The sequence below is a fragment of the Ceratotherium simum genome, chromosome 3 (assembly GCF_057802395.1).
Source record: "Ceratotherium simum simum isolate JZ-2026a chromosome 3, ASM5780239v1, whole genome shotgun sequence".
NCBI classification, from domain to species: domain Eukaryota; kingdom Metazoa; phylum Chordata; class Mammalia; order Perissodactyla; family Rhinocerotidae; genus Ceratotherium; species Ceratotherium simum.
Genome location: NC_141902.1, coordinates 37,893,076 through 37,920,775, shown reverse-complemented (window position 1 = coordinate 37,920,775; position 27,700 = coordinate 37,893,076). Strand labels below are relative to the sequence as shown.

General features: G+C 36.9%; 1 protein-coding gene and 1 non-coding gene across 4 annotated transcripts in view; both read right to left on the bottom strand.

Annotated features, from left to right (window-relative positions):
* The window catches only part of KNL1 (kinetochore scaffold 1), a 61,272-nt gene that overhangs the window by 8,380 nt on the left and 25,192 nt on the right, over positions 1–27,700 (bottom strand). For 2 of the 3 annotated variants that reach the window (XM_087425243.1, XM_087425245.1), the window contains 13 exons: positions 25,108–25,145; positions 22,658–22,710; positions 15,978–21,086; positions 13,697–13,835; positions 12,947–13,014; positions 12,458–12,556; positions 9,096–9,211; positions 7,018–7,108; positions 6,302–6,418; positions 5,163–5,250; positions 1,424–1,498; positions 1,216–1,255; positions 220–321 (listed from right to left, as the gene is read on the bottom strand). In XM_087425243.1, coding sequence (XP_087281369.1) covers positions 220–321; positions 1,216–1,255; positions 1,424–1,498; positions 5,163–5,250; positions 6,302–6,418; positions 7,018–7,108; positions 9,096–9,211; positions 12,458–12,556; positions 12,947–13,014; positions 13,697–13,835; positions 15,978–21,086; positions 22,658–22,710; positions 25,108–25,145 — 6,135 coding nt within the window. Of the gene's footprint in view, positions 1–219; positions 322–1,215; positions 1,256–1,423; positions 1,499–5,162; positions 5,251–6,301; positions 6,419–7,017; positions 7,109–9,095; positions 9,212–12,457; positions 12,557–12,946; positions 13,015–13,696; positions 13,836–15,977; positions 21,087–22,657; positions 22,711–25,107; positions 25,146–27,700 lie in introns of those variants that run through there. The other variant, XR_015550166.1, reaches the window with a different exon arrangement.
* Positions 1,920–2,026, bottom strand: LOC147917532 (U6 spliceosomal RNA). Its single transcript, XR_015551823.1, has one exon. It is a non-coding gene; the product is annotated as a U6 spliceosomal RNA (small nuclear RNA).

Below are 27,700 nucleotides of genomic sequence, written 5' to 3'. Positions count from 1 at the left end.
GTCTAGGCAATATAAAGTGTTAAATATTTTAAAATTATAATTCCACAGCACTCCTACCTTGTATATTTTCAGCTTAGTGTTGAGTACACTGACTCTTTTTGAGGTTGCATTGTTAAACAGTGATATACATTACAAACACATGTCAACTGCTATAGTCAGTTTAGACAACCATGAAGGCACAGGATAAAACACAAACCATTGACACCTGTTTGTCCTTACCTCAACTGATCCAGTAGCTCTTTAGTTCTATTTGTTTGTTTTTGCACAAAGTCTATTTGAGCGAGGGTCTGCTCTTTCTGTACCTCCAGTTCTAAGAGATTTCTGCAAATCAAATTAGGTATTCACAAAAAGGTAAGGCCATCGTTAGGGAATTTGAACTCCACTAAAATAAAAGGTTTATAATAAGAAGTCACATGCTAAATGGCTCCTCAGTGAGGTGAACGGCATCCAAATTTTTGCATTCTTAGTTTTTTTTTTTTGATGAGCATTAATCTAGAAGTATGAGTCTAATTAGGAAAGGCCTAAATCAATGTCTCTCAAATTAGGATCCATGAAAATTTCTTTGGGGGTTCATATGTTCTTTAAGATTATTATTAAAATTTACATTTTCACTTTGATGATAAAAATATAAGGATAATGGAGATCACAACAATTCCCACCTTAAAACTGAGATATGCTATAATTTTGGTGCCTGCCATTGGTTTTGTTTAGTTTATTGGAGCTAAACAGAACTTATGCTTTGTTAGTCATTTTGCTAGCATCAGTTTATTTTCAGCCAAACATTATCTCCTGTCAGAGTAATGTTGTCAATTGGAATTTTATTTGGTTTTGTCATTATTTGTATTTGATTTCTTTTAGTCTTATAGTTAAATAAGATCCATGAGTATAAGAAATATACAACTCATTTTATGTTTACTTATACTTACTTAAGTACAATATAAAAGCAGTTTAATGCTAGGTTTATTTCTTTAAAAGGATCCTGATATTATTCAAGCTTGAGAAACACCACCTTGGATTAATGCCCTGTAAACAATAAGTGCTTAGAAAATACTTTCGACTAAGACGGCCTCAAGGGTCAAGTTCAAAGTGGAGCAGAAGCCTTGAGTCAGCCTTAGTCAATACTTATGTCCCCAACCTTATCAGTTTCTGAAGGTAAGAAGTCATTTAGCCTTGTAAAGTTTAGCATATTTTTTAACACTCAAACTGAAGGCTGACCTTTGAAGCTCTTCTTCTTCAGTTTTCAGCTGTTCCAATTCTTTGAAAAGAAACACAAAAACAAATTTATCAGAATGGACGCATTAAAACGTTGCTACAAAAATCACGTTTTATTGAAATTCTATCTCATTTAATCTTACCTAAATAAATAAACTCAGGACAATAGGTTTTTTTTTTTTCCATTTACCTCCTTAATTAATTCAGTTACCTTTCTCTGCAGCTCTCATTTCAGAATCCCATTCTTCCACATTGTCTTTCTCTTCATCCTCCAAATTCTTAGTTTCTAAAGTAGACAATGTGCATTAGAATAACTCAGTCAAAAATAAACCACTAGAGATGAAAAGAATAGATGGTCCCAAAATGAAGTGTGAAGAATATTTCACAAACACTCATCTTTCTCCACCTTTCCTTGCCAATAGACCATGGAGCAGTAATTATAATTTCATACAAAGACTTGCTTCTAGTGGCAGAGAAGTGAACTTTGAGCCATGTGGCAATGATCTCCAATAGCACCCTCTCAGGGGTCACTTTGAGATGGAAATTGTTTATGTATAATTTGCATATATCAATGTTATTGTTAGGCAACCCCATGGACTAAGCAGGAACAGATACTCATATACAAACACATGCACACACATTAAAAATTTTTTTTTAATTTTTTGTTTATTGCAATAACATTGGTTTATAACATTGTATAAATTTCAAAAAATATGGAACGCTTCACGAATTTGCCTGTCATCCTTGCGCAGGGGCCATGCTAATCTTCTCTGTATCGTTCCAATTTTAGTATATGTGCTGCAGAAGTGAGCGCTTAAATTTTTAATTTAATTTGTTTTTGAAGCCTTGAAGTCATCCTTAAAATCCCTCTCTCTCCCCACATCCAAATCAAGCTTAGACTTTTACCTCAAAAGTATTTTTTGAATCTACTTTTTTTCTTCATCACCACCAGCTTCCCTAAATATAAGCTACTGTCCTTTCTAAACCATACTACTCCTTTCTAAGCCATACTAGTCCAATAACTACTTAACTTAGAGTTACTCTTGATCTATTCAAATCCAATCTCTATACTGCAACCAGGGCTTGACACCCTTCAAATGGCACTTAACTGTTCTTAGAAAAAGTCAAAACTCCTTAAGAGGCCATCTTTGGCCTGGCCCCTAGTAACATCTCCAGCTTTATCTCAGACCATGTTCCCTTTTGCTCTCTCTATTCTAGTCACATTGGCCTATTTCAGACCCTTATAATTGGTACATTCTTTCCCGTAGAAGGCCTTCTGCATGTATTATTCATTTTGAATAGTATGCTTTGTCTTCCCTTCTCACTTTAACTCCTACTCATTCTTTAGATCTTGGCTTAAACGTCATTTCCTCAGAGGGAAGCCTCTCCTGACCTGACTAGGTCAGATTTCTGTTTCAGGACATTACAGCACCATGTAACCTCTCTACCATAGCACTTACCTGAAAATTATTTGTTTAATTCTTATATTCTCTTCTAGCTCCATTAGGGCATAAAGTTTTTGTTTTTAATCATCATAGTTTTCTTAGCACCAAGCACTGTACATGGCACATAATAGATACTCAGTATATTTGCTCAAGGAATAAGGAAGGGACAAGAAAGAAATAGGGAGCCATTCAGTGGTACTGGAGAGGTAAGTGCGGTTGTTGGTATTTTTAAAGATGAGAGAGAGGTGAATATATCCAGTAGAGGAGGCAGAGAGGTTGAATATACAAGAGATAAGGGAAAGTCAGTGCTATACAATTCCTAAGAAGACAAGAGGGGATGGAATTCAAAGTTTATGTGAAAAGATTGGTTTTAAGGAAAAGAAAGGAATGATGAAAGAATGGATATAGAAATATATAAGTTTGGTTTGTTTGGTAGCAGAAAGTTTAGAAGTTCTGGCCTAATGGCTTCTATTTTTTTTTTTTTTTTGTGAAGTAGAAAGTAAGGTAATAAACAAAGGTGGGGGGCAGTTTACGACCATGGAACTCACATACTTATTATCAGTTCATGGAACTCACATACTCATTATCAATTCAATGCAGAAAACATGTACTAGGTACTTACTCTGTGCAAGGCATAGTGCTAAGAACTTGGAAGGATATGGAGAAAAATAAAAGCTGATCTTTGCCCCCACAGAGCTTACAATTTAGTTAGGAAGATAAACTATAAAAAAGTAACTACAATTACGAGTAGATGTGATAGGTACTATAAGAAGTACTAACAAAATAGCCACAGTAGCTCAAGGGAGACAGAGACCACTTCCTTTGGTAGAAAACAGAAAGAGAATGCATTAGCAAAGACCAAGTGGCAGGACTGCGTAGAAATGACAAGACTTGGTTGGAATTTAGGATGTGTAAGGGAGTAATAGTAAATCATGTAAGAAAGGAAGATCTGAAAATGATTGTAGAGAATGTTAAATGTCAAGCTCAGGAATGGAAAGACAGAAAAGTTTTTCAGGGGAGTAACATAATGAAAACTGTCCTTCATAATGATTAATCTGGCAGCAATATACAGATTGGACTGCAGTAAGACAAAATCAAGTTAAGAGTGTACAAAAATTAGTTAGAAGACTTGAAATAGCACATTTCAGAATTAACAATAGCGTTAATGGGAATAGGAAAGAATACAAGAGATGTTGAAGAAGCAGATATGACAGGACTTGATAAGAGAGACTCAAAGACAATGCAAGTTTTGAGCCTTTTACAATACATAAGAATAGTGACGCCATCAATAGAGATGAGAAACATCATAGGGAGAACAAGTTTTCAGATTTTATTTTGAAAATGGGAGAAGATAATAAATTGCCTCTTACACAGACTTGAAGGTGTTTAAGGACATTTTTGCAGAGAGGTTCAGTAGGAAGCTAGAAATGTTAACTCTGGAATTCATGAGAAAGAGGCTAAAGATGCCCTCACTCAAAATAATTATAAGCTACTTAACAGCAAAATCTGTGTTTTATATATCATTTTTCTTTTTTGGTGAGGAAGATTGGCCCTGAGCTAACATTCGTTGCCATGCTTCCTTTTTTTTCTTTTTCCTGAGGAAGATTAGCCCTGAGCTAACATCTGTGCCCATCTTCCTCTATTTTTTGTATGTGGGATGCTGCCACAGCATGGCTTGATGTGTGGTGCATAGGTCCGCACCCGGGATCCGAACCTGCAAACCCTGGGCCACTGAAGCAGAGTGTGCGAACTTTAACCACTACGCCACCAGGCCGGCCCCTATCTATCATTTTTGTAATGCTAAGCACGGTATCTGGCATGCAGTAGGTGCTCAACAAATGCTTGAATGGATTTAACTGAATTTGGGAATCATTCATATAAACATAATTGTTAAAGCAGATGAAAACATTAGGGGAGAGAATATAGAAATGAGTAGATGACAAAAATCTAAATGCCTGCTCAATAGGTTAGTTAGAGAGGCCAACAGAGGAGCTAGAAGGAATAGCCTGGAAAAAAGAATAGGGACAGGGTAGTGCAATATCAGAGGTTCAGGGAGATGAAAGTTTCAGGAAGAAAAGAATAATCAGCGGTGTCAAATACTGAAAGAGGTCAGATGGTTAAGGACTGAGAGCTACCGAATTTGATGATTATGTGGAATTTTGTGATCTTTGAGAAAGCAGTTTCAGGACAACAACATTAACAAGTCAGGATTATGAGAGGTCAAACTGAAACAATAATTTTCAAATGGAGATAAGTTCACCTAAGTAAAAAAAATAACAAGATTATTGTCTAGGTAATGAAGATCTTTCCAAAGAGACTTATCTTGGGCATCTCTTGTTGACTGTGTTATGGATGACCACAGTAAAGGAGCTTTAATTTGCTCTAATTTAATGTCTCAAGCTACTAATATAAGGTTTCAGCATAGTGATATCAGCAATCTGTGCTATAGGGAAACATTTAGATAAAATTAAATTTTCTTTTGGAAAAGTATTCAAAATACTTTACCTATTTCCACTTCAGTGAGACAGTTATCAATCTTCTTAAGTATGTTGTCCATCTCATCTATCCTTATGTGAAGCTTTTCCCTCTCATTCTAAACACACAATATTATAGACTGTCAAGTTAAACCTCCAAACAAAACATAAATCGTTCAAATTGCTGATATAACTGCTATGTATAAATCATGAACAGGCAAATCTTAAAATGAAGGTTAAAACTTCAAGTCTGGACTTAAAAATTTTTAAAAAGCAAAAATAACAGATTAATATACAGTCATATGTTGCTTATTGATGGGGATACGTTCTGAGAAATGTGTCATTAGATGATTTCACCGTTGTGCAAACATCCGAGTGTACTTATACAAACCTAGACAATATAGCCTACTATGCACCTAGGCTATATGGTACTAATCTTACAGGACCACCGTCGAACATGTGGTTGGCCATTGTCCAAAATGCTATGTGGTGCATGACTGTAAAATCATTTTTTATGCTTTCCTTTATTCCAGCATTTCCATGTAATATAAAATGTTAATATATATTACTTTAAAAAAAGAGTTCTTTAAAAAATGTTTTATGGTCAAATAAATATGGGAAACACAGGTCAAACAGAATTATAGCATTTTTTTCTTTTTAGACTTAAAAAAAAAAAGATTTCTCACTTTAGAATTTAATATGCTAGCTATTATATTTCTCCAAAAGGGGGACATTGCATGTAACATTTCTCAGACTTGTTTGCCAATGGGAAGTTTTTTCAAGCAGAGCCTTTCTTAAAGGATGATCATTTTGGGAAATGCTATTTTAAACACACACACAGCTGGGTATGGACTATGAGGAAGATAATACTACAGTATAGTCCTTAGCAATGGAAGATCAGAATCCTATATTGTTTTATTTCAATATGTATAATGGATAAGAAATTTGAGATGAGACACAGGCCCATATTAGTAAGTATATTCCAGAATTACTCAAGATGCCAGGATTTGCCACTTTTGATAAAGTGAACCCCACTTCTTACAAACAATTGTAAGTTTTTGCCCAAGTCTCATTCATGTGTCTTCTAAGGAACATTCTTCATATTCCACAACCACTATAAAGTAATTTTAATAGACCTTTCTTTCTATGCTGTTAACTATCTCGAATTACCTGAGCTGACTGTACCAGCTTGCTGTAGAGAGCCACTTTTCCTTGGTGAGTGAAGACTTTAGTCATCTTGGTAAAATGTGATTTAATTTTGTTCAGGTAAATTCCAAAGGTCTTCAGCTGCAAGGGAAAGTCAAAAGCTATACTGCACTAAAACAAATGAGTTAGAAAAGGCAAATGGTCTGGGAATGCTGGTTCAGCTGCTATGTGCTAAGCTTTGCCCATACTAGACTATGATTTCTAAGGCAGGGCACTTCTCATTTGCAAATTTAATTCCATTTAATAATTTAAAAGCAGAACCAAAGATTTCAATTTTGATTTCTGCTTTTAATTCACTTATTCATATTACAAATTAGAAAATGATAGGATTTTAGTTAATAAAACTCTTTTAACATATTAGGGCACACATAAAATGAGTTGCTTATTATTTAATCAATTAAAGTAAATCTTTTCCTCATCTAAGTCTAAGAGAAAGGCAAACAAGAAGGAGGGAACTCTAAATAAACTTCAAATATATTTCATATTTTAAATTGATCAATTCTGGTTTGAGAAAAGATTATCTATTAGCAATTACTCACATATAATTAATAAAACCTTGGTAACATATTACACCTGAGAAGTTAAAGAACTCATCACTAAGTAACAGTTACTTATTTCATAATAAAACATTGTTCAAAATGTCTATACTGATTCCCATTCAGAAAATGAGACAAAAGTACCTCCCCATCAGAGCAGTGTCTCATTTTTTCCCACAGGTTCTTATTTACACAAGTCAACAGTTTATCTTGGTTCAATGCAGAAAGCTTTAATCTAAAACACAGAAAAGTTAATTACCACAGAGTTCAGAAGTCAGCTTGAATGAATCAACTCAGATCTACAGGCATACTTAATTTAATTCTTCTTAGTCCTTTTCTATACAAAAAGAGAGGAATTCACTCAAGAACAGTGGCCAGCCTGATTTTTTTTTTTTTTTTTGTGAGGAAGATCAGCCCTGAGCTAACATCCGTGCTAATTCTCCTCTTTTTGCTGAGGAAGACCGGCTCTGAGCTAACATCTATTGCTAATCCTCCTCCTTTTTTTTTCCCCCAAAGCCCCAGTGGATAGTTGTATGTCATAGTTGCACATCCTTCTAGTTGTTGTATGTGGGACATGGCCTCAGCATGGCCGGAGAAGCGGTGCGTCGGTGTGCGCCTGGGATCCGAACCTGGGCCGCCAGTAGCGGAGCGCGCGCACTTAACTGCTAAGCCACGGGGCCGGCCCCAGCCTGACTATTTTGACACTTGTAGAACAGTTCAAGAATGTTATGAATCAAAAAAACTTCCCTCACAAGTAGAATTCTCATCTCAATGTATCAACTTGTTCCAACATGAAAACATGTTGCTTATAAAGAATCCTTAAGGCCTGTCAATGCATAACTATTGTGAAGCTGTAGTTATTATTTTAAGTAAAAGTTCCCAATTCAGTTCAAAGTCCTCTCTCACCTCTGTAGAACAGCATTTATAAAAGTAGCAAAGTTATACATCAGTCTCTTCTTAATAGGTATAAAAAATAAATGTCTATCAGAGTTAGAAGATATTATATATAGGCACACAGGTGCAAAATCAAACAGTACAGCACATCTAAACAGACTGTTTATTGTATGCGAGATCCCATTTCATTCAAAATAAAACATTCTCAGACAAATCCTGAGACACCCAACTCTTTTAAACAACATAAAGATAAGAAACTTGTCTGTCTTGTTCAGTGATGAACCCTAGTACTTAGCACAGTGCCTGGCACATAGAAGGTGCTCAGTATATATGTGTTAATCTGCAGGACTATAATTTAACAGCATCCTAATTTTCAAACTACATAGTTACTAAAAGATTATTTTATTTCTTTTCTGTTAGATTGGTTTAAATTTAGTCGGATAAGTTCTAGATAAGTACGATATAAACATTATTTTGGGTTGCAAGTCCTGATTTACCTGGGGGAATCTAAATATACCTAATTTGTAAATTAGTCTATAGCGCCTACATAAGCCAAAGCACTGAGCTATAGTCTGAGTAAAACCATGTTCTTTTATACACGCAAATCAAGGGTAAATGTGATAAAATTATAAACCGAAAGGCAATCTTGATTTTAGGCACTATATATAAATCTCTAAAGGAAAAAAAATTTTCTTTTGAAGATGTGCTTTTGCAATCAACTTATGATATCATAATCTAATTATTATTGTTTACTGAGAACCTACTTTTTGTTGAGAATGGCAAAAAAACATTTTATATACAGTACACTATTTTTACTGCTCATTTCCACCCACTGAGTAGGTATTATTATCCCCAATTTATGGATGTGGAAAAGAAGGTTAAATGACTTACAGAAGGTTACATAGCTAGTGTTGTAGCCAGTATTGAGCTTCAATCTGTCTGACTACAAAGCTGAAACTTTCCCATATACCATATCACACCGCCAATTAATGCCATAAACTTTTTCCTATGCCAGTGTTATTCTTTTTTTTTTTTTTTTTTATAATTTTTATTTATTTAATTTTTTCCCCCAAAGCCCCCGTAGATAGTTGCATGTCACAGCTGCACATTCTTCTAGTTGCTGCATGTGGGACACGGCCTCAGCATGGCTGGAGAAGCGGTGCATCGGTGCATGCCCGGGATCCGAACCTGGGCCGCCAGCAGCGGAGCGTGCGCACTTAACCGCCAAGCCACGGGGCCGGCCCACCAGTGTTATTCTAATTGAAGCTTTACTACACAGATTATTCATTCATCCAACAAAATGTACACAAAAATGAAAATTTTCATACTCTTCAATCTTTTGGCGAAGAGTCTCACAATCTTCTCTATAAATCTGTATCTTGGGTCGGTAAACATATTGACTTAACATCAGATCTTCTGGAGTAGGTGGTGTGTTTATTGTAAACTGAAAAAAAAAAATCAGTCCCTCAAAACTGGTATTTGGAGGACAAAACCATATTCAAGAACTCTTTCAAGTTTCAGAGTGCCCATTTTAAAAAGTTCTACAAAGAAATATTCGAATACTCTATTAAATTCACAGACCTAGTAAGCTACAAGTCGAAATTTGAATTCAAGTCTTTGACATCCAAGTCCATTTCCCACAGATGTTTAGGGGGGAAAAAAAAAGAAAATGGCTATGCATTATTTTAAGAAAATCAATTCCTAAAAATTCAAACTTACCGGGAATCCCTTCATTAAAAGAAAGAAAAAAGGTGCCAGTTTCCCAGATTATCCTTTTCTCTTCCCATTCGCTAGTCCTGATCCTTATTTCTACCCCAGGTTGAACTCAAAATGTTCCAGCATATGTAAAATAAGGCAGTAAAAATTTGGTTATTTAAGAAATATCTTATAGCTCTAATCCAATGACTTTTTGATTTCCTTGATGCAGTATTGGAAAAATCAAATCAGCTCCCCACGTCACATTATGTATAAAACACAAACCAAACAAAACCCCCAAACTGTCCATTATTCATAGGCAGTGAGGCACAGAGTAAGTCATTACACCCCTCTACGCTTTGGTCTCCTCGTCTATAAAATGGGCATACTACTGATCAGCCTCTTCAGATTGTAGTAAAAGTTTTTTTAAAAAGGTACCAAAGCCCAGGGCCTGCTAAAGTAATCTAATGAATGTTAGTTTCCTCTCATTCTCCCCTTTTAGTTGATAAATTAAAAGTAACTGAGGTTTTAATCTCTTTTCTCTGTCCCTACCACATCTTCTAGCATATGTGCTAAGAAAATGTAGAAATGTGCTAAAAGCAATTATAATTGAAGTTGACTTTTTTTTTTTAATTTTTATTTATTTATTTTTTCCCTCAAAGCCCCAGTAGATAGTTGTATGTCATAGCTGCACATCCTTCTAGTTGCTGCATGTGGGACGCGGCCTCAGCATGGCCAGAGAAGCAGTGTGTTGGTGCGTGCCCGGGATCCGAACCCGGGCCGCCAGCAGCGGACCACGTGCACTTAACCGCTAAGCCACGGGGCCGGCCTCCAGGATTTTTAGATTTCTTTCCTGAGATAGCAAAAACTCTCTTTCCATCTTGATGGGTTTGTTCCCAGATCTATTTCCCTAACATTGGTCCTTCTGACCTCTGCAAGGCCTGAAAGGAAAGGAAAAGGGGAAGACCCATACCCTCAAGGGTTAGCTCCTGAGGTATCCTCTCCCTTTTCCACCCTGCCAGCATCCTCTCTGCCTCCTATCCTTCCCCTCTGCTCTCCTCTGTTTCTCCTGGTCCCTTAGTACTCTCTCTGCTTTTCCTAAGAAGGGTGTAGACTCTGGATGCACATCTAGGCACTTTTCTACTCCCCATCTACAGCTGAGGCAAGAGGATTCTAGTGGGAAGGGGCAGCTATGGTGATAGGAATAATAAAGTTGGTGACCCAAAAGATGTGAGCCCATCGTCCCAGTTTCCATCTTTGATTTACTTTTCACATTTAGACATACAATCCTCCTGGAATTGATTTCCTTCTAAACAGCTTTATTGAGATTTAATTCACACACTATATAATTCACCCATTAAGTATACAATTAAATGATTTTTTAAAGTATATTCACAGGGTTTTGCAACCATCAACCACAATCTAATTTTAGAGCATTTTCACCCCCCCAACAAAAGAAACCCTGTACCCATTAGCTGTCCCGCCCCATTCTCCTCCATCCCCATCCCAGCTCCAAGTAACCACTAATCCGTTCACCTTTTGGCTATTATGAATAATGCTCATGTATAAGTTTTTGTATAGATGTATGTATTCAATTCTCTTGGGTATATACCTAGAACTGGAATTGCTGAACCTAGAACCATATAATAGTTCTATGTTTAACTTTTTGGGAAACTGCCAAACTGTTTTCCAAAGTGGCTGTATCATTTGACAATCCCACCAGCAATGTATGAAAATTCCAATTTCTCCACATCCTTGCAAACACTTGTCATTTTGATTACACTTGTCTTTTTGATTACAGCCCTCCTAGTGGATGTGAAGTAGTAACTCACTGTGGTTTTGATTTGTATTTCCTTAATGACTAATGATGCTGAACATGTTTTCTTGTGCCTATTAACCATTTGCTTATCTTCTTTGGAGAAATGTCGTTCAGATCCTTTGATTATTTTTAGATTGGGCTATCTTTTTATTATTGAGTTTCAAGAGTCCTTTATATATTCTGGATACAAGTCTTATAACATGTTTGGTTTGCAAATGTTTTCTACCATTCTGTGGGTTGTCTTTTCACTTTCTTGATGGTATCATTTGTAGCACAAAAGGTTTAATTTTGATGAAGTCCAATTTTTTAATTTTGTCACTTGTGCTTTTGGTGTTGTATAGAATTGATATTTGTGTACAGTGTGAAGTATGGGTCAATGTTCATTTTTTTCCTATGGATATCTAACTGACGGAACACCATTTATTGAAAAGACTACTATTCTGCAGGGGCATCTTTGCCATAAACCAAATGTCCATATATGTGTGAGTCTGTTCTTTAAAAGTTAGATAGAACTCATCTGGTCCTAATGACAATGTTTTTTTTGTGTGTGAGGAAGATTAGCCCTGAGCTAACATCTGTTGCCAATCCTCCTCTTTTTGCTGAGGAAGATTGGCCCTAGGCCAGCATCCATGCCCATCTTCCTCTAGTTTATATGTGGGATGCCTGCATTGGCTTGATGAGTGGTGCATAGGTCCACGCTCAGAATCTGAACCTGCAAACCCCGGGCCGCTGAAGTGGAGCGTGTGAAATTTAACCACTACGCTATGCTGTGGCAGCATCTCACATACAAAATAGAGGAAGACTGGCACAGATGTTAGCTCAGAGACAATCTTCCTCAACAAGAACAAAACAAAAACAAAAGAAACTTCTGCTATATTTGGATTTTTATAACAGTAGGAAAAAGCATATGTTCAGGAAAAAGTATCAAAAACAAAATAGATGGCAGGGAATGACAGAAAAAACAAAATTTTACCTTATCAAAATTCATGATATTAAAAAAAAATCAATTTTTATGCTAACCATAAATGTCCCTAGTACAGGAAAACCTCTGTAGGAAAATGTGCTTCCTCAGAGTCTTTTTTTGTTTTTGAATAAATGCTTGCTTTGATGCAGTTTAGTAAACAAGTACAATATATTTTAACTGAGATAACTATTTTGCCAAGAAATTACACTTACTTTGGCTGGGAGATTGCTTTGTCGGGGTTTCTGTATCAAAATGTGGACCTGAAGAAGTATAAAGAACTCCTTTGTTGTTATTCTCCCATCTTTGAGTTTCTGAGGAAAGAAAAAAAGTTTGCATGACTATTCAAGGTGAGCTTTTTTTGACTATAACCACCTCACTTTTTCTAAATAGCTTAAAGTATTTTGCATATATTTGTGGAAATATTATCCAGATATTTGTAGGCTATATATGAGCAGATTTTATCTACTATTATTTCTTAAGGTTATTCAGTAACAGTAGAATTGGGGAAAAACAACATAACAAACGTCTTCTAATTGTGATTTCTACTCCACATAATTAATTGCCATGATGGGTCCTTAACAAAAAAACAGAAAACCAGTCTCCTATATATTTGAAATATTTCATAATTTTTTAAAAATTTAAAAAAGAGAAACAAACCAAGGAAATTAGTTGCATTAGAAATGAGAAATATTTTAACATACCTCCTTCAAGCTCTCTTCACAAATAGTGTCTGTGAGAAACTGTGATTCCATTTGACTATTGCGGTGTGCTAGAAGTAAAGCAAATTCAGGTGATGAACAAGTCAAAATTAAATTGTAAGCTTTATTTTAGTTATCGTTCAGGTTTACATGTGGCTCATGCTCCTGAAGCTATCTACCAGGATCTTTCTGGGAAGATAGTCATTTGTAGGGCAAAGTATATTACAGTTTTGAGGCTCCATTCAATGTTTCTCTACTAATTATAAGCCTTTTAAGGAAAATCACTCTACCACTTGTAGTATAATACTTCTCAATTTATTTTTATTTTATTTATTTTTTTGTGAGGAAGATCAGCCCTGAGCTAACATCTGATGCCAATCCTCCTCTTTTTTTTTGCTGAGAAAGATTGGCCCTGGGCTAACATCCGTGCCCATCTTTCTCTACTTTATATGGGACGCTGCCACAGCATGGCTTGACAAGTGATGTGTTGGTGCACGCCCGGGATCCGAACTTGCGAATCCCCGGCTGCCGAAGCGGAGCGCACGCACTTAACCGCTGCATCACTCGGCCGGCCCCCTCAATTTATTAAAATAACTAAGAATTAAAAATAAACTAAATATTATTTTACTTATCAACTATTTATAACTCCCAAAAAGCTTATATGAATTTCAAATATCTCCTGAACTTAAATACATTTATTACTAGTCAAGCAAGCAGATAACTTCTATTACTTAGCTTTCGTAAAGATCTTACTGCTGAAGTCCAGAGAAGTCCCATCAGCCTTGATTGAATCCAGAGAACTGCTGCAAGTAGATGGGGTCCTGCTCAGGCTTTTTATCAATACACTGTTAGCATTTTTATCTATATCCCCTTCAGCAAGATGATCAAAAATCTGAAATTATCAATTAAGGAACATCATCAGGACAAAGTTGACAATGAATACTGTATCACTGTATGATGATTACATACTTGTTGAACACTAACAGAAATACTACTTCAAGCATAAAATTTATCTATAATTCTTATGAAATACCTTAGTAAAAAATTAGAATAAGTAAGAGGCAACTTAGGTCTTTAGAGTTAAAAGTAATTTTATTTAAAAATATACAGAAATAACTTTGTTCATTATATCGTATAAGCAAATTATTTCTCAGATGTATCTAAGTTACAGCCAGATCCTATGAGCTACCAAATGTTGACCTATCCGGTTATTCAACTACTAGCCACGAGGGTCAGGGCTACAACGTTGCAGAAAACCAGAATAGAATATTGGCTGTATATGGCAGCCTTGGCTAGAGTACAGAGAAGAAATTTATTTCCAGGCTTAGGTACTTCTTTCACCAGGTGACCAAGACTCCTTTGGCTGAAGTCAAATAAGTCATGTGGTCCTGCTTTTACCATTTTAACAATTTGACTTTACAGCCTTAAATGCCATTTTTATGTACCTACTTAGGTATGTTTTTGAGGACAATCTATTCTTTGTCTAAATGCTAGAACGTAAGCTCCATGAGAGCAGATTTTTGTCTGTGAATTCCCACTGATGCATTCCCAGCACCTAAATAGTACCCAGGACATAGCATATACTCAATAAATATTTACTGAACAAAATAATACTAATTTTCACAGAATCTATTCAGTTATAAATTTTATATTACTGTTACTACCTTCTCAAAGCTTCATAGATGAACCATTTCCTCAGGAACTCATCTTATAGAACCACTGAAATCATCTTCTAAGCTTACTTACATACTTCTTAATGGAGTTTGTACTTTGTTTTCTACGAACCTCTGATACTTTCTAATCTTTATTTCTCCACTTACAAAACTCAGTTTAAGTGACAGGTTTTTTCTCCTCTAATTGTCCAAGGAGTTTTGTAAGTTTTGTAAAAAGTTGAGGGAATTCAACTCAACTTTTTTTTTTTGCGAGGAGATCAGCCCTGTGCTAACATCTGCCAATCCTCCTCTTTTTTTTGCTGAGGAAGACTGGCCCTGGGCTAACATCCGTGCCCATCTTCCTCCACTTTATATGGGACGCCGCCACAGCATGTCTTGCCAAGCAATGCGTCGGTGCGCGCCCAGGATCCGAACTGGCAAACCCCAGGCCGCTGCAGCAGAGCACGCGCACTTAACCGCTTGCGCCACCAGGCCAGCCCTCAACTCAACTTTTTACAAAATCTATGACCTCTTTCATAAATACAAAAATCTTACTTCACTTTTGAGATACAGGGCTTGACCTAGGCATTCTCCCATTCACTAAAGAAACAGACTCTCAGCTTCTATGCTTCTACATATCTTCATTAGCCAAGAAAATTCAGTCTTTTCTTTATGCAGTTTGCATAATAAACAGACTTTTTACCCTCCAAATATTTATAACACTGAAGATGACTTTTCAAACTACATATTCCCTGCCTAGAGATTCTCATACGCAAAGCCACAGTGGCAAATCACCAGAGGTGACAAAATATCTAGAATTACACACTTTCTTTTTTTTTTTTTTTGTGAGGAAGATCAGCCCTGAGCTAATATCCATGCTAATCATCCTCTTTTTGCTGAGGAAGACCGGCTCTGAGCTAACGTCTATTGCCAATCCTCCTCCTTTTTTCCCCCCAAAGCCCCAGTAGATAGTCGTATGCCATAGGTGCACATCCTTCTAGTTGCTGTATGTGGGACGCGGCCTCAGCATGGCCAGAGAAGCGGTGTGTCAGTGTGCACCCGGGATCCGAACCCGGGCTGCCAGTAGCGGAGTGCACGCACTTAACCGCTAAGCCACGGGGCCGGCCCTAGAATTACACAATTTCAACATTAATTTTTGTACTACTTTCCATTTCATTTTTTGTGACCATTTGTCACTTCAAATTGTTTTCAAGTCTAGCTGTTAGCCAATTAATTCCTTGAGATTCTATATAAAAATATTTCTCCAGCCCCATAAATTGGAAATAATCAATTCCTGCTTACCCAAGACTAAAATTAAAATTCAAAAATATTCATAATTTTTAAAAAACCAAGAACATTCCTTAGTTCAAGACAGAACTCACCTCCTGATCTTGTGCAGTATCACTAAACCTAATCTCACTTTTTCTGATTTTTTTTTCATTCTGAATATCATCTTCTTCTTCTTGTACCCAGGTTCTTTTTTGGCTATTGCAGGTTTCTTCCATTTTATTTTCAGATGGTGAAATCTCTTTTTGGTATGTCTCAATCAAAGCCTTTTCCTCAGTTTCTATACTAATAGAGTCTGAGGAATTAATCTCACCAGGATATATAGGAAGATTTTCCTCATTTATATATTCAGATGGACTTAAGTTCAGTTTAGTTGCAATAAATCCAATGCTTGAATCCTTACTGGAGACGGGCCGACTTTCTAAGTGATTTAAATCAGCTGTGTCTGCTGGAATCTGCTCCAGGTCATCAATACCAGTGACACTACAATTTCTCTTGTTTGGCAATCTGGGCAAAAAGATTCCCAAAGAACATTTCCTCACTTTATCTTTTACACCTGTCGTTAATGGTACAGAGTTGGTTTCAGCTCCATTATGAGAAATTTTATTTTCTTCATCTCTATCATCTTTAACACTGTTAGACACTACATTATCATTATGTATTTCTGTGGCTTTCACTATATTCATATCATTGTGTGGCGTATTTACTAATTGAAGTAATTGTTCTGGAGAAGGTGGTACATGAACAGTTGGGAAATCTAAAAATTCTTCAGTTTTCCCATTCAAATTATTCAAATTTGGTTTCACACTACTAAAACTTGCACCATCAGATGCAATTACAGGATATGATGCTTCTCTAGGATTGGCACAAGTTTGCATGACTTGCTTAGTCAAGTCTGAGTTACTGTGGAAGTCTATAGCTGTATTATATTTAGCTGTTTGAATATTTTCCTTCAGTTCTTTTTTACAGGCTATAGTAAACTGTTTCTCATTATTGAGCATTTTGGACTCATTTTCGCATGTGGGTACAGAGGAATTTCCTATAACAATATTTAAATTATTATTTCCAGCTTTAGACAATATTGTTTCATCTTTATTGACAATACTCTGTCCTTGTTTAGGTAATGGAGGTAGCTGGGTTGAGAGATGAGGCTGAGAAGCAACAAAAACATCATTAAGATAGGTCTTCTTTAAACTATGTTCCGCATTGTCAACAAAGGCCTCCATTTGATCCTTTGGAAGCTTAAAAGATACTCGTTTTGAATTAAGTTTAGTTATCTCTCCCAGATCTTGACCATATACTACAGTCTGATTAGCTAATAGATTTTGGGGCTCCTTAATCAGATCTTGATCTTTGAGCACTTTTATGACACGGTCTAACTGTCCTTCAGTATTGGTTTGAATAACTATTTCCTTCTCTAGCAAAGAACAAGGGGCAGAGAGTGGCAGTCCCTCAGATTTCAAGGAATATTCACTGGCTAAATCATTTGCATAAGCAAGATCATTTTGTACTGGGCAATTATTGGCTTTCTCATCTTTATCACATAAGGACACGACGTTCCCCTCTACATTATCAAAACAGGAAATAACATTTGGTAAACAAGAACAATTATCACTGGGTCCACAAATAGGAGTTGCATGACTCTTTGTAAAATCCACATTTCTTCTGTCTGTACTATTTAAGTGACAGCTTTCAATTTTGGCTTTTTCCAACGTATCAGCCTGGTCTACAACTTTCCCCATGACCTCTTCATCCACAGCAGTGGTAAGAAATTTGACAATTTCTAGCTCACCTTGACACCCAGACAATGTATTAGTAGGAACAAAGGGTATCATATGATGCTTTTGCTCAGTGTGAAGAACAATTTCGTTTTCTACACCCAGTGTTTGTTTTTTTGCGATTTCTTGAAAAGAGCTACCATTCTTAGGAAAAGAAAAATTCAAGGTTTTTCCTTTTGTTATTCCAAATTTAGGGCACTCTTGAAGTATTTTCTCCGTGGCTTGACAATCAATGAAAATAGTATGGGACTTGGTGACTTCCAGATCATTGTGATTACCTACAAACATTACAGTTTTGTCCACAGGCCTAGTGATTATTTTATCTGGTGAGACAATTTTACATTCTAAGGCACTTGTGTGGCTTCTAGTGATCTCCATGTCATCTTGCCCACATGTATACAAAACAGTTTTAGAAGTTCCTGCCAAAGGCATTAAATGGGAGTCTTCTCTATCTTTCAGGACACTTTGGTTATTTATTTCCACTGTACAACTCTGGATGATATCCATATCATTTTTGTCATTCTTTGAAAAAACAACGGCCTTGTCATTTTTGAGTCTAAGGCTTTTCCTTCTCTGACTTTTGCCTGATAGAGGCTCATTCAGAAATCCAGGCTTTTGTACATCTTTGTCATTTTTCCAAATGATTGATTTAGACATTTCCATGTTATCATCAGCTATAAATGCTGCAGCTTTCTCTGTAGGACCACTACTAGACCATTCCTCCAGTGGTGTTAGCTGGCTGACTTTTGCTGCTAAATGGTCACTTTCACCATTTTCTGGAAAGAAAACACTCTCCTCAGCAGGATTAGATGTCACTTTTGGTTTTTCTACGCTTTTCCTCTTGGATAGTTCAAAGTTAGGTCTGTCTGGAAGAACAGTTTTCTCCTTTGTGTGGCAGTCAATGAAAGCGGTATGGGACTTCGTCATTTCTAGTTCATTGTGATTATCTACAAACATTATAGTTTTGTCCACAGTCTTAGTAGTTATTTCATCTGGTGAGACCATTCTACATTCTATGGCAGTTGTGTGACTTTTAGTGACCTCCACATCATCCTCCCCACATGTATACAAAACAGTTTTAGAAGTTCCTGCCAAAGGCACCAAATGGGAATCATGTTTACCTAATAAAGATTTTTGATTTATTTCCTCTGTATAACTTTTGGTGATATCCATATCATTCTCATCACCCTCTGAAAACACAATAGTCTTATCAATTTTCAATTGGCCAACACTTTTCCTTCCACAAATTTTGACACCTTGCTTTTCATTCGGGAATCCAGGTTTCTGTATACTTTTGTCCTCCAACACATCCATGATGTTATTAGAAATAAATACTCCTCCAGTATTTTCTATAGGACTTTTATTACATTTTTCAACTTTTACAGCTATCTGTCTGTTCACTGTTGTTAGCTGGCTGTTAGTGTTTTCTAAATTAGTCTTACCAAGTTCTTGTACTTCAGAAGGACCAAATCCAATGGCAACAGTGTGACTTTTGGTTAGATCCATATTTTGCTCCTCTTCCGAACACATAATTATCTTGTCATGAGAACAGTCAGTTGTGGGATTGCCTAAACTTTTCTTCAGTGGCTCAGGCAGTTTAGAATTCTGGCCCGGTACAGATTTCACTGTATGACTGTTAATAGCAGTATTATGATTTTTCATGGCAGACTGTCCTTCTGATAAAACCAATGGCTTTGTGGTAGGAAACAAAGATTGCTCACATGAAACTGTATTTCTATTATTTCCCAGTGTTACTTGTTTATCAAGATCTCCACCAGAATATACCATATTATGGCTTGTTGCTACATCCTGGTTAATATCAGCTGACTGAGAAGAATCTTTATCAAGATAGGGTGAAATCTTCAAAACTTGATCTTTTTCTTCGCTCCAGGTGTCAGTTAGGAAGCTTTTAGATATTATGTTTGGTTGTCGGGATGGTTTAACATGACTTTTGGTCATTTCTTCCCATTCATCTGAAGAGCTTTTGCTTTGAGAGTGAGATTTACTGGTATTCTCAGATGCTAGATTATAAGATACAAGAAGAGCTTGACTTTCTAAGTTAGTTGTGTGACTTTTAGTCAAATCCATATCTATACCTGTGAAGATTTCAGTCTTTTTGTCAATCAATGAAATAGATAAAGGATTTGTCAGGCTTTGCTGTAATCTTTCCTTAGATACATGAGGAATTGAGCTCCAATTTACATTCATTTCCCCATCCTCTGACACAGTTATGTGATTTTGGAGCATCATTTCTTTTTCAGATACTGGTGCAGCTGCTATCTGTACATTTGTCTGATCTTGTTTAAAATTCTGATTATCTATTGCAACTGTGTGACTCTTGGTAATGTCCATGCTATCCTCTCCTGAATAAATAGTTTTCTCTATGAGAGGAGTGATGGCATCTGGATTGGGATACATTTTAGAATAATTACTGTCATGCTTTAGCAAATTTTTCTCCTCTTTCATACTTGAGAGACACTTGGTCAGGTCCATGGCATCATTACAACTAGAATAGAAAAATGTCTTATAATCTTGAATAGCTGGACTGGAACATATAGATTCTGGGATCATGGTCAATGTTCTGGCATCTTGGTTAGAAGTCTGTGTGACTGTATGAGTTTCTGTCCCTGTAATATGACTTCTGGTAACATGTATTTCACCTTTAGGGTTTAAGGAAGGGTCTTGAAAAGCAGCATTTGGTTTATCCTTAAAGATTGTCTTCTTTCCTGGAACTTTAGTTCCATATCCTATTGTAACATCCATCATGACATTTTGAGTTTGATTTTCTACTTCTGATAAATTATCTGCTGAGGGTAAAATCTGTATAGTGTGGTTAATTGTCAAGTCCATAAAGTCATTGCCATAGACTGTAGCATCATGACCTTTAAATTCCCTTAAGCTGACCTCATTGGATGTGGAAACCAAAGTCTGAATATTGGCTGTGTGACACTGGGTGAAATTCATCCCATCTTGTTCTCTAAAGATTCTAGTCACATTACCGCTATTTTCATCCACATTAAGAGATACAGGCATTTGATGTATACAAGAGGCCCTATTTGATTCTTTGGAATGAACAGACATCTCAGAATTTTCTTTATCAGGTCCCGTAGAAGAAGCCTTAGATTTTCCTGTTGTCAATCTTTTTATAAAGTCATTGAAATTTATTTTCTTTTCTGAAGAAGTGTTTTGATCCACGGAAAAATTTAATTCTTTCTTCATTCTTGAATCCTCAGTGTGGAGCTTCAAGCTAGCCAGAAATGATGTGGTATCTATCTTGGTGGACTTGTCACTTTTGGTACAATCTAAAAGGCCTTTGGTAATCATCACAGTGTGACTTGCTGTCAGATCCATCTGGTTTTCATCTGAAAAGATGACTGTCTGGTCATTTGCATGTTTCTTTTCATGGCTGGGTTCTGTAATTGAAATCTATAATGAAAGCAAAATACAAGAGATCAGATCAAAGACAAACTTTTTTTTTTTTTGTGAGGAAGATCAGCCCTGAGCTAACATCCATGCTAATCCCCTTTTTTTTGCTGAGGAAGACCGGCCCTGAGCTAACATCTATTGCCAATCCTCCTCCTTTTTTTTTTTTTCCCCAAAGCCCCAGTAGATAGTTGTATGTCATAGCTGCACATCCTTCTAGTTGCTGTATGTGGGATGTGGCCTCAGCATGGCCGGAGAAGTGGTGCGTCAGTGCACGCCTGGGATCCGAACCCGGGCCGCCAGTAGCGGAGCACACGCACTTAACCGCTAAGCCACGGGGCCGGCCCCAAATACAAACTTTTAAGAAGGCATTTTATAGCATGTATTATGTAGAGAATACTATATAAACAATCATCAGTGATGGTTTCATGATACACTGGTTTGCTTGGATCCATGCTGTGGTGTGTAGCCTGTAATTTGTGATTAAAAAGTTTTCTAGGAGCTGGCCCCGAGGCATAGTGGTTAAGTTTGGTGCACTCTGCTTTGGCAGCTTGGGGTTCAGTTCCCGGGCGCGGATCTATACCACTTATCTGCAGCCATGTTGTGGCAGTGACCCACATACAAAATAGAGGAAGACTGGCAACAGATGTTAACTCAGGGTGAATCTTCCTCAGCAAAAAAAAAAGTTTTCTAAAATCTGTAAACAATTTTAGTGTTTTTGGACAAATTAAAAGTTCAAGGTTAATTATACACCCACTAGAATGACTAAAAAATGAAAAAGACTGACAATACTAAATGTAACTATAATGAAAATTCTAATTACTTTATTAGATAGGTCATTCTCATTCTAAATAAAAAAGACTTGGAAAGGGATAAGTACATGACGGCTACTTTATAGTACATGCTGTACTCTTGGGAGCTGAGTTCACTTTGAATCTTAATGCAGTGGTTTTATTTGTAAGGACATGGTCTAACTCCTTGCTACTCAAAGTATGGTCTGTGGACAAGTGCACTAGTATCAGCCAGGAGATTGTTAGACATATAGAATCTCAGGGGCTACCCCAGATCTACTGGATAAGAATCTATATTTTAACAAAATCCTGAGATGATTAATATGCCCATTAAAGTTCAAGAAGTCCTGATATAATTACTATATTTGCCTATTATTTAAACTGGCAGTGATTTAACTATTGCTAGTTAATTGGAAAGGTAAGAAGTTTTTCCAGTCTATGATGGTTCATTTTGTTTTGTTTTATAATTTTATTTATTTATTTTTTCCCCCAAAGCCCCAGTAGATAGTTATATGCCATAGCTGCACATCCTTCGAGTCCCTGTATGTGGGACGCGGCCTCAGCATGGCCGTAGAAGCGGCATGTCAGTGCACGCCCAAGATCCGAACCCGGGCTGTCAGCAGCGGAGTGCGCACACTTAACCACTAAGCCACGGGGCCGGCCCTATGCTGGTTCATTTTGGTAAGTAATCCCTAAATTGTGCCATTACCATTAAAATTCTTTTTTTAAAGTTTTAACTGTCAAGGGAGATTAAAATATGAAGGCCTTTGCATGAACTCATACCTCTCTCTGTTGCCTCTGGGTCTGAATGGGAGCACAAAGCAATGTGTCCATCCCTATTGAGAAAAAAGAAAAAATATAGTCAGTGACAAAAATCTGTATCACCAAGAGCCTGATTTTCCTTTGCTTAGGTTCTTCATCAGTTATGAGTATTTACTGAAGTTTTATCAGTTACTAAGCCCTTCATAAGCACTTAGGTATTAAATTTCAATAAGACATTTAATTGTCCCATTTTAGGGACAGATCGGTGATTACCGCATTCTCTATGTGACTGAAATATTTCTAGAATGTGGTGGAGATTTTAAAGGCGGAATTTTAAGGGTGGAAAGTTTGGACTGTTTTTTCCCCCTTCCTTCCTCCATTTTTATTTCCTGGATAATAGAGGATACATGGTAAAGAGTACCAACCGATGAGACTGAAATGTTAGGGTAAGATTTTGAAGCGTCTTTTATTCTATATTAAGGAATCTGGACGTTCCCACGATGAGATGTGCATTTTATAAAAATAATTCCAGAGAAGAAGAAAGTAGATTCAAAAGAAGATAAATCAATGAGGAAGCTACTGTTAATAGTTCAGACACAACATGATGACAGTTTATGTTAGGGTAAGAGACAGTGAGAATGGAAATAAGTAATTAGACTCAAGATATTTTAGAATTGAAATATAAAGGTTTAGGTAAGTAACAAACTGGATTTTGGAAATAAGAAAGACATTGAAGATACTATAATAAAACAGAAAATATATTTAAAAATACTTAAGTTTAAAGGCAAATCTTTAGAACATTTTAAAGAATTTACGGCAACCTCAACTGAGTATGATGAAGTAACTATACGCCTTTTATTAAAAGCCTTATTTATATATCAAGCTTCCACTCATTTATTCAACAAATATTGATTCAGAAACTATTATTTGCCCCAAAACTCAACTATCTGCTAAAGCACAAAGAACAAGACAAAATCTCTGGATTCAAAGAGTTTCTAGGGCCACCCCGGTGGCTTAGCGGTTAAGTGCGTGCGCTCCGCTACTGGTGGCCCGGGTTCGGATCCCGGGCGCGCACCGACGCACGGCTTCTCTGGCCATGCTGGGGCCGCATCCCACACGCAGCAACTAGAGGGATGTGCAGCTATGACATGCAACTGTCTACTGGGGCTTTGGGGAAAAAAAAAAAAAGGAGGAGGATTGGCAATAGATGTTAGCTCAGAGCCAGTCTTCTTCAGCAAAAAGAGGAGGATTAGCCCGGATGTTAGCTCAGGGCTGATCTTCCTCACAAAACAAAAAAAAACCAAAAAAAAAAAAACAAAGAGTTTCTAGTTTAACAAGAGAGCCAGAAGTAAATACCTAAAATACAATGTGATAAATTCTACAATAAATTGAGAAATAAAAGCAGTGTTATGAGAACACAGGACAGAGTGACTGACTCCTTGGTTTTGTCAGAGAAGGCTCCATTTAAGACAGTATAGTACTACTTAATATATGGTGCCAGTCTGTGAACTGCTTGTTATCAGTTCATAATGAGATAAGGAACTTGCAGCCAATGTAAATCAAGTAATATTTCCTTCACCAAGAAAGCTTTGCTAAGAAAAAAAGATGTCAGCTAAACTAAACAGTAGCTTACTGCCATAGCTGATTTACATTCTAGTGCAAGTTCCTTTTCTTTCATGGACTGTAACAGTTTGTGGACTGGCTAATTTGAATAGCACTGAATTTAAGCTAAGTGAAAAGCTAAGTTAAGTGAAAAATGAGAAGACTGCTAGACAAATTGGAGTAGGAAGAGCACTTTAGTAGAAGAAATAAGCATTTACAAATGGATACAGGTAGCAAAAAAGTCACGTGGGGAACTGCAAATAGTTCTTCACAGACTAGAGCCTAGGATGTCTAAAGAGGGCACAAGAGATAAAGCTGGAGAAGATAAGCCAAATTATAAAGGCCTTTCTAAGTCTATCCTAAGGAGTATGGGTTTTATCCTGTAAGCAAAAAAGTGTCATTGAAGAATTTTAAGCTGGGAGGTAATATCATCAGATTTAGAAATATGTAGGATGGATTAGAAGGATAAGAAACTAAATACAATAGCTCAAGAAAGAATAATGAGGACATGAATTCAAACAGGGACGGGAAGAATAGAGAACAGGTAACAGATTTGTAAGATACTTAGGATAAAGAAGAGGAAGAGAGTAGGGCCAAATGAATATGGGGAATGAAAGAAAAGTCCAAAAATGACTCAATTCCTGACTTGAATGAATGACAGAGTGAGTGAGAGTCCAAGATAGAGAAAAGAAGAGGAACAGCAGATTTAAGAGAAATCATAAGTTTGTAAATTTTAAACTGAAGATTTTGTGTAAAGAACAGAGTGTTCTTCACATTTTTTTTTCATAGTTCTTTTACATATTACTTATCAAGGATTCTGGATGAAGAGAAAAGGTGTATGATAAGAAAAGTATTCTGGTCATACTCACCAGTAATCTCACAGTAGTTATCTTCTGGATTCTTATTCCTAAAAATTAAAAAGTATTTTCAAAATCTATACCATAAACAATTACCAAGAATCATAACAGTTGAAAGAGCAGGGAAGGTGAAAGGTTTTCATAGGGTGAGTGGCAGAAAAACACAAAGACATCTTTTAAAAAAGAGTTTCTAACACTGGCAGAAGAAATTACAGGGCAATCACAGGACACTCTTCAGACTGGTCTTAATGGTTTGTTAATTTCAGGAATACTATAAAAATACGTTTAATACATGCCACTTGCTTATTTTTATTGTATTTTATTTTTTTCGTGAGGAAGATTGGCCCTGAGCTAACATCTACGCCAATCTTCCCCTACTTTGTATGTGGATTGCTGCCACAGTATGGCTTGATGAGTGGTATAGGTTGGTGCCTGGGATCTGAACCCGCAAACCCAGGCCACTGAAGTGGAATGTGCCAAACTTAACCACTATGCCACCAAGCCAGCCCCTTATTTATTTATTTTTAAAAAAAGAATGACCAAGCCAGCCCTGATGGCCTAGTGGTTAAAGTTTGGCACATTCCACTTTGGCAGCCAGGGTTTGGTTCCCAGGTGTGGAACCACACCACTCACTTGTCTGTCAGTAGCCATGCTGTGGCAGTGGCTCACACAGAAGAACTAGAATGGACTTACAACTAGATTATACAACTATGTACTGGGGCTTTGGGGAGGGAAAACAAAAAAACGAAAGAGGAAGATTGGCAACAGATGTTAGCTCAGGACGAATCTTTCTCTGCAAAAAAAAAAAAGGGGGGCCGGCCCCACGGCTTAGCAGTTAAGTGCGCGTGCTCCGCTGCTGGTGGCCCGGGTTCGGATCCCGGATGCACACCGATGCACCACTTCTCCAGCCATGCTGAGGCCGCGTCCTGCGTACAGCAACTAGAAGGATGTGCAGCTATGACATGCAACTATCTGCTGGGGCTTTGGGGGGAAATAAATAAAATCTTTAAAAAAAAAAAAAAGAAGGACCTATAAAGCAATTCATTTTCTAGCAATTTAGCCTTAAAAAAAAGCAAATAAAGGAAACAACCCAAATGTCCATCAATAGGGAGCTAACTAAATGTTGGTGCAGACATACAACAGATAATAATAGACTGAGGTAGATGTATAGGTAACAATACAGAAAGTGCTACAAGACATATTATTAAGTGATTCCATTTTTGTCTTGTTAAAAAAAAAAAAGATAAACGTACTTGGATATATATATAAAATTTCTGTCAAGACATCCAAAATTATCAACAGTGGTTATCTGTGAGGAGCCTAAGTAATATGGTTTAGAGATTTTTCTGTATCAGTATACATAAAGAGAATCTTTTTTCCCAGCTCAAGAGTAGTCAATTACACAGAAAATTTGCAATTTATTTAACTAGTCCCTTACTGATGAACCTTTAGGATCTTTCACATCTTTTGCCATTACAATAGATGATGTAGTGAATAACCATATATATTCATTATTTCAAACATTTACAAGTATATTGGTGAGATAAACTCCCAGACACAAAACTGCTGAGTCAAAAGGCATGTGCATTTAAAATTTTGAATGAAACAGAATTGAAAGCCCAGGAATAAAACCACACATATACAGAGAGCTAATTTTCAACGAAGGAGCTAAGAATATACAATGGAGAAGGGAAAGTCTCTTCAATAAATGGTGTTGGGAAAACTGGACAGCTACATGCAAAAGAATGAAAGTGGACCATCTGTTATCGCCATTCACAAAAATTAACTCAAAATGGATCAAAGAACTGAAGGTGAGACCTGAAACTATAAAACTCATAGAAGAAAATATAGGCAACACGCCATTTGACATTGGTCATAAAGGAATCTTTTCGGATGCCATGCCTAGTCAGACTAGGGAAAGTAAAGAAAAAATAAGCAAGTGGGACTTCATCACACTAAAGAGCTTCTACAAGACAAATGAAACCAGGATCAAAATGAATAGACAACCCACCAGCTGGGAGAAAATATTTGCAAAGCATATATCTGACAAGGGGTTAATCTCCATAATATATAAAGAACTCACACAACTGAACAACAAAAAAACAAACAACCCAATAAAAAAAAGGGCAGAGAAGGGGGCCGGCCCCATGGCTTAGTGGTTAAGTTCGCACGCTCTGCTACTGGCGGCCCAGGTTCGGATCCCGGGCGTGCACCAATGCACTGCTTGTCTGGCCATGCTGAGGCAGCATCCCACATACAGCAACTAGAAGGATGTGCGACTATGACATACAACTATCTACTGGGGCTTTGGGGAGAAAAAGGGGAAAAAAAAAGGAGGAGGATTGGCAATAGATGTTAGCTCAGGGCTGTTCTTCCTCAGCAAAAAGAGGAAGATTGGCATGGATGTTAGCTCAGGGCTGACCTTCCTCACAAAAAAAAAAAAAAAAAAATGGGCAGAGGAAATGAACAGACACTTCTCCAAAGAAGATATACAGATAGCCAATAGGCATATGAAAAGATGTTCAACATCACTAATCAGGGAAATGCAAATCAAAACAACACTAAGATATCATCTCATACCCGTTAGAATGGCTATAATCACCAA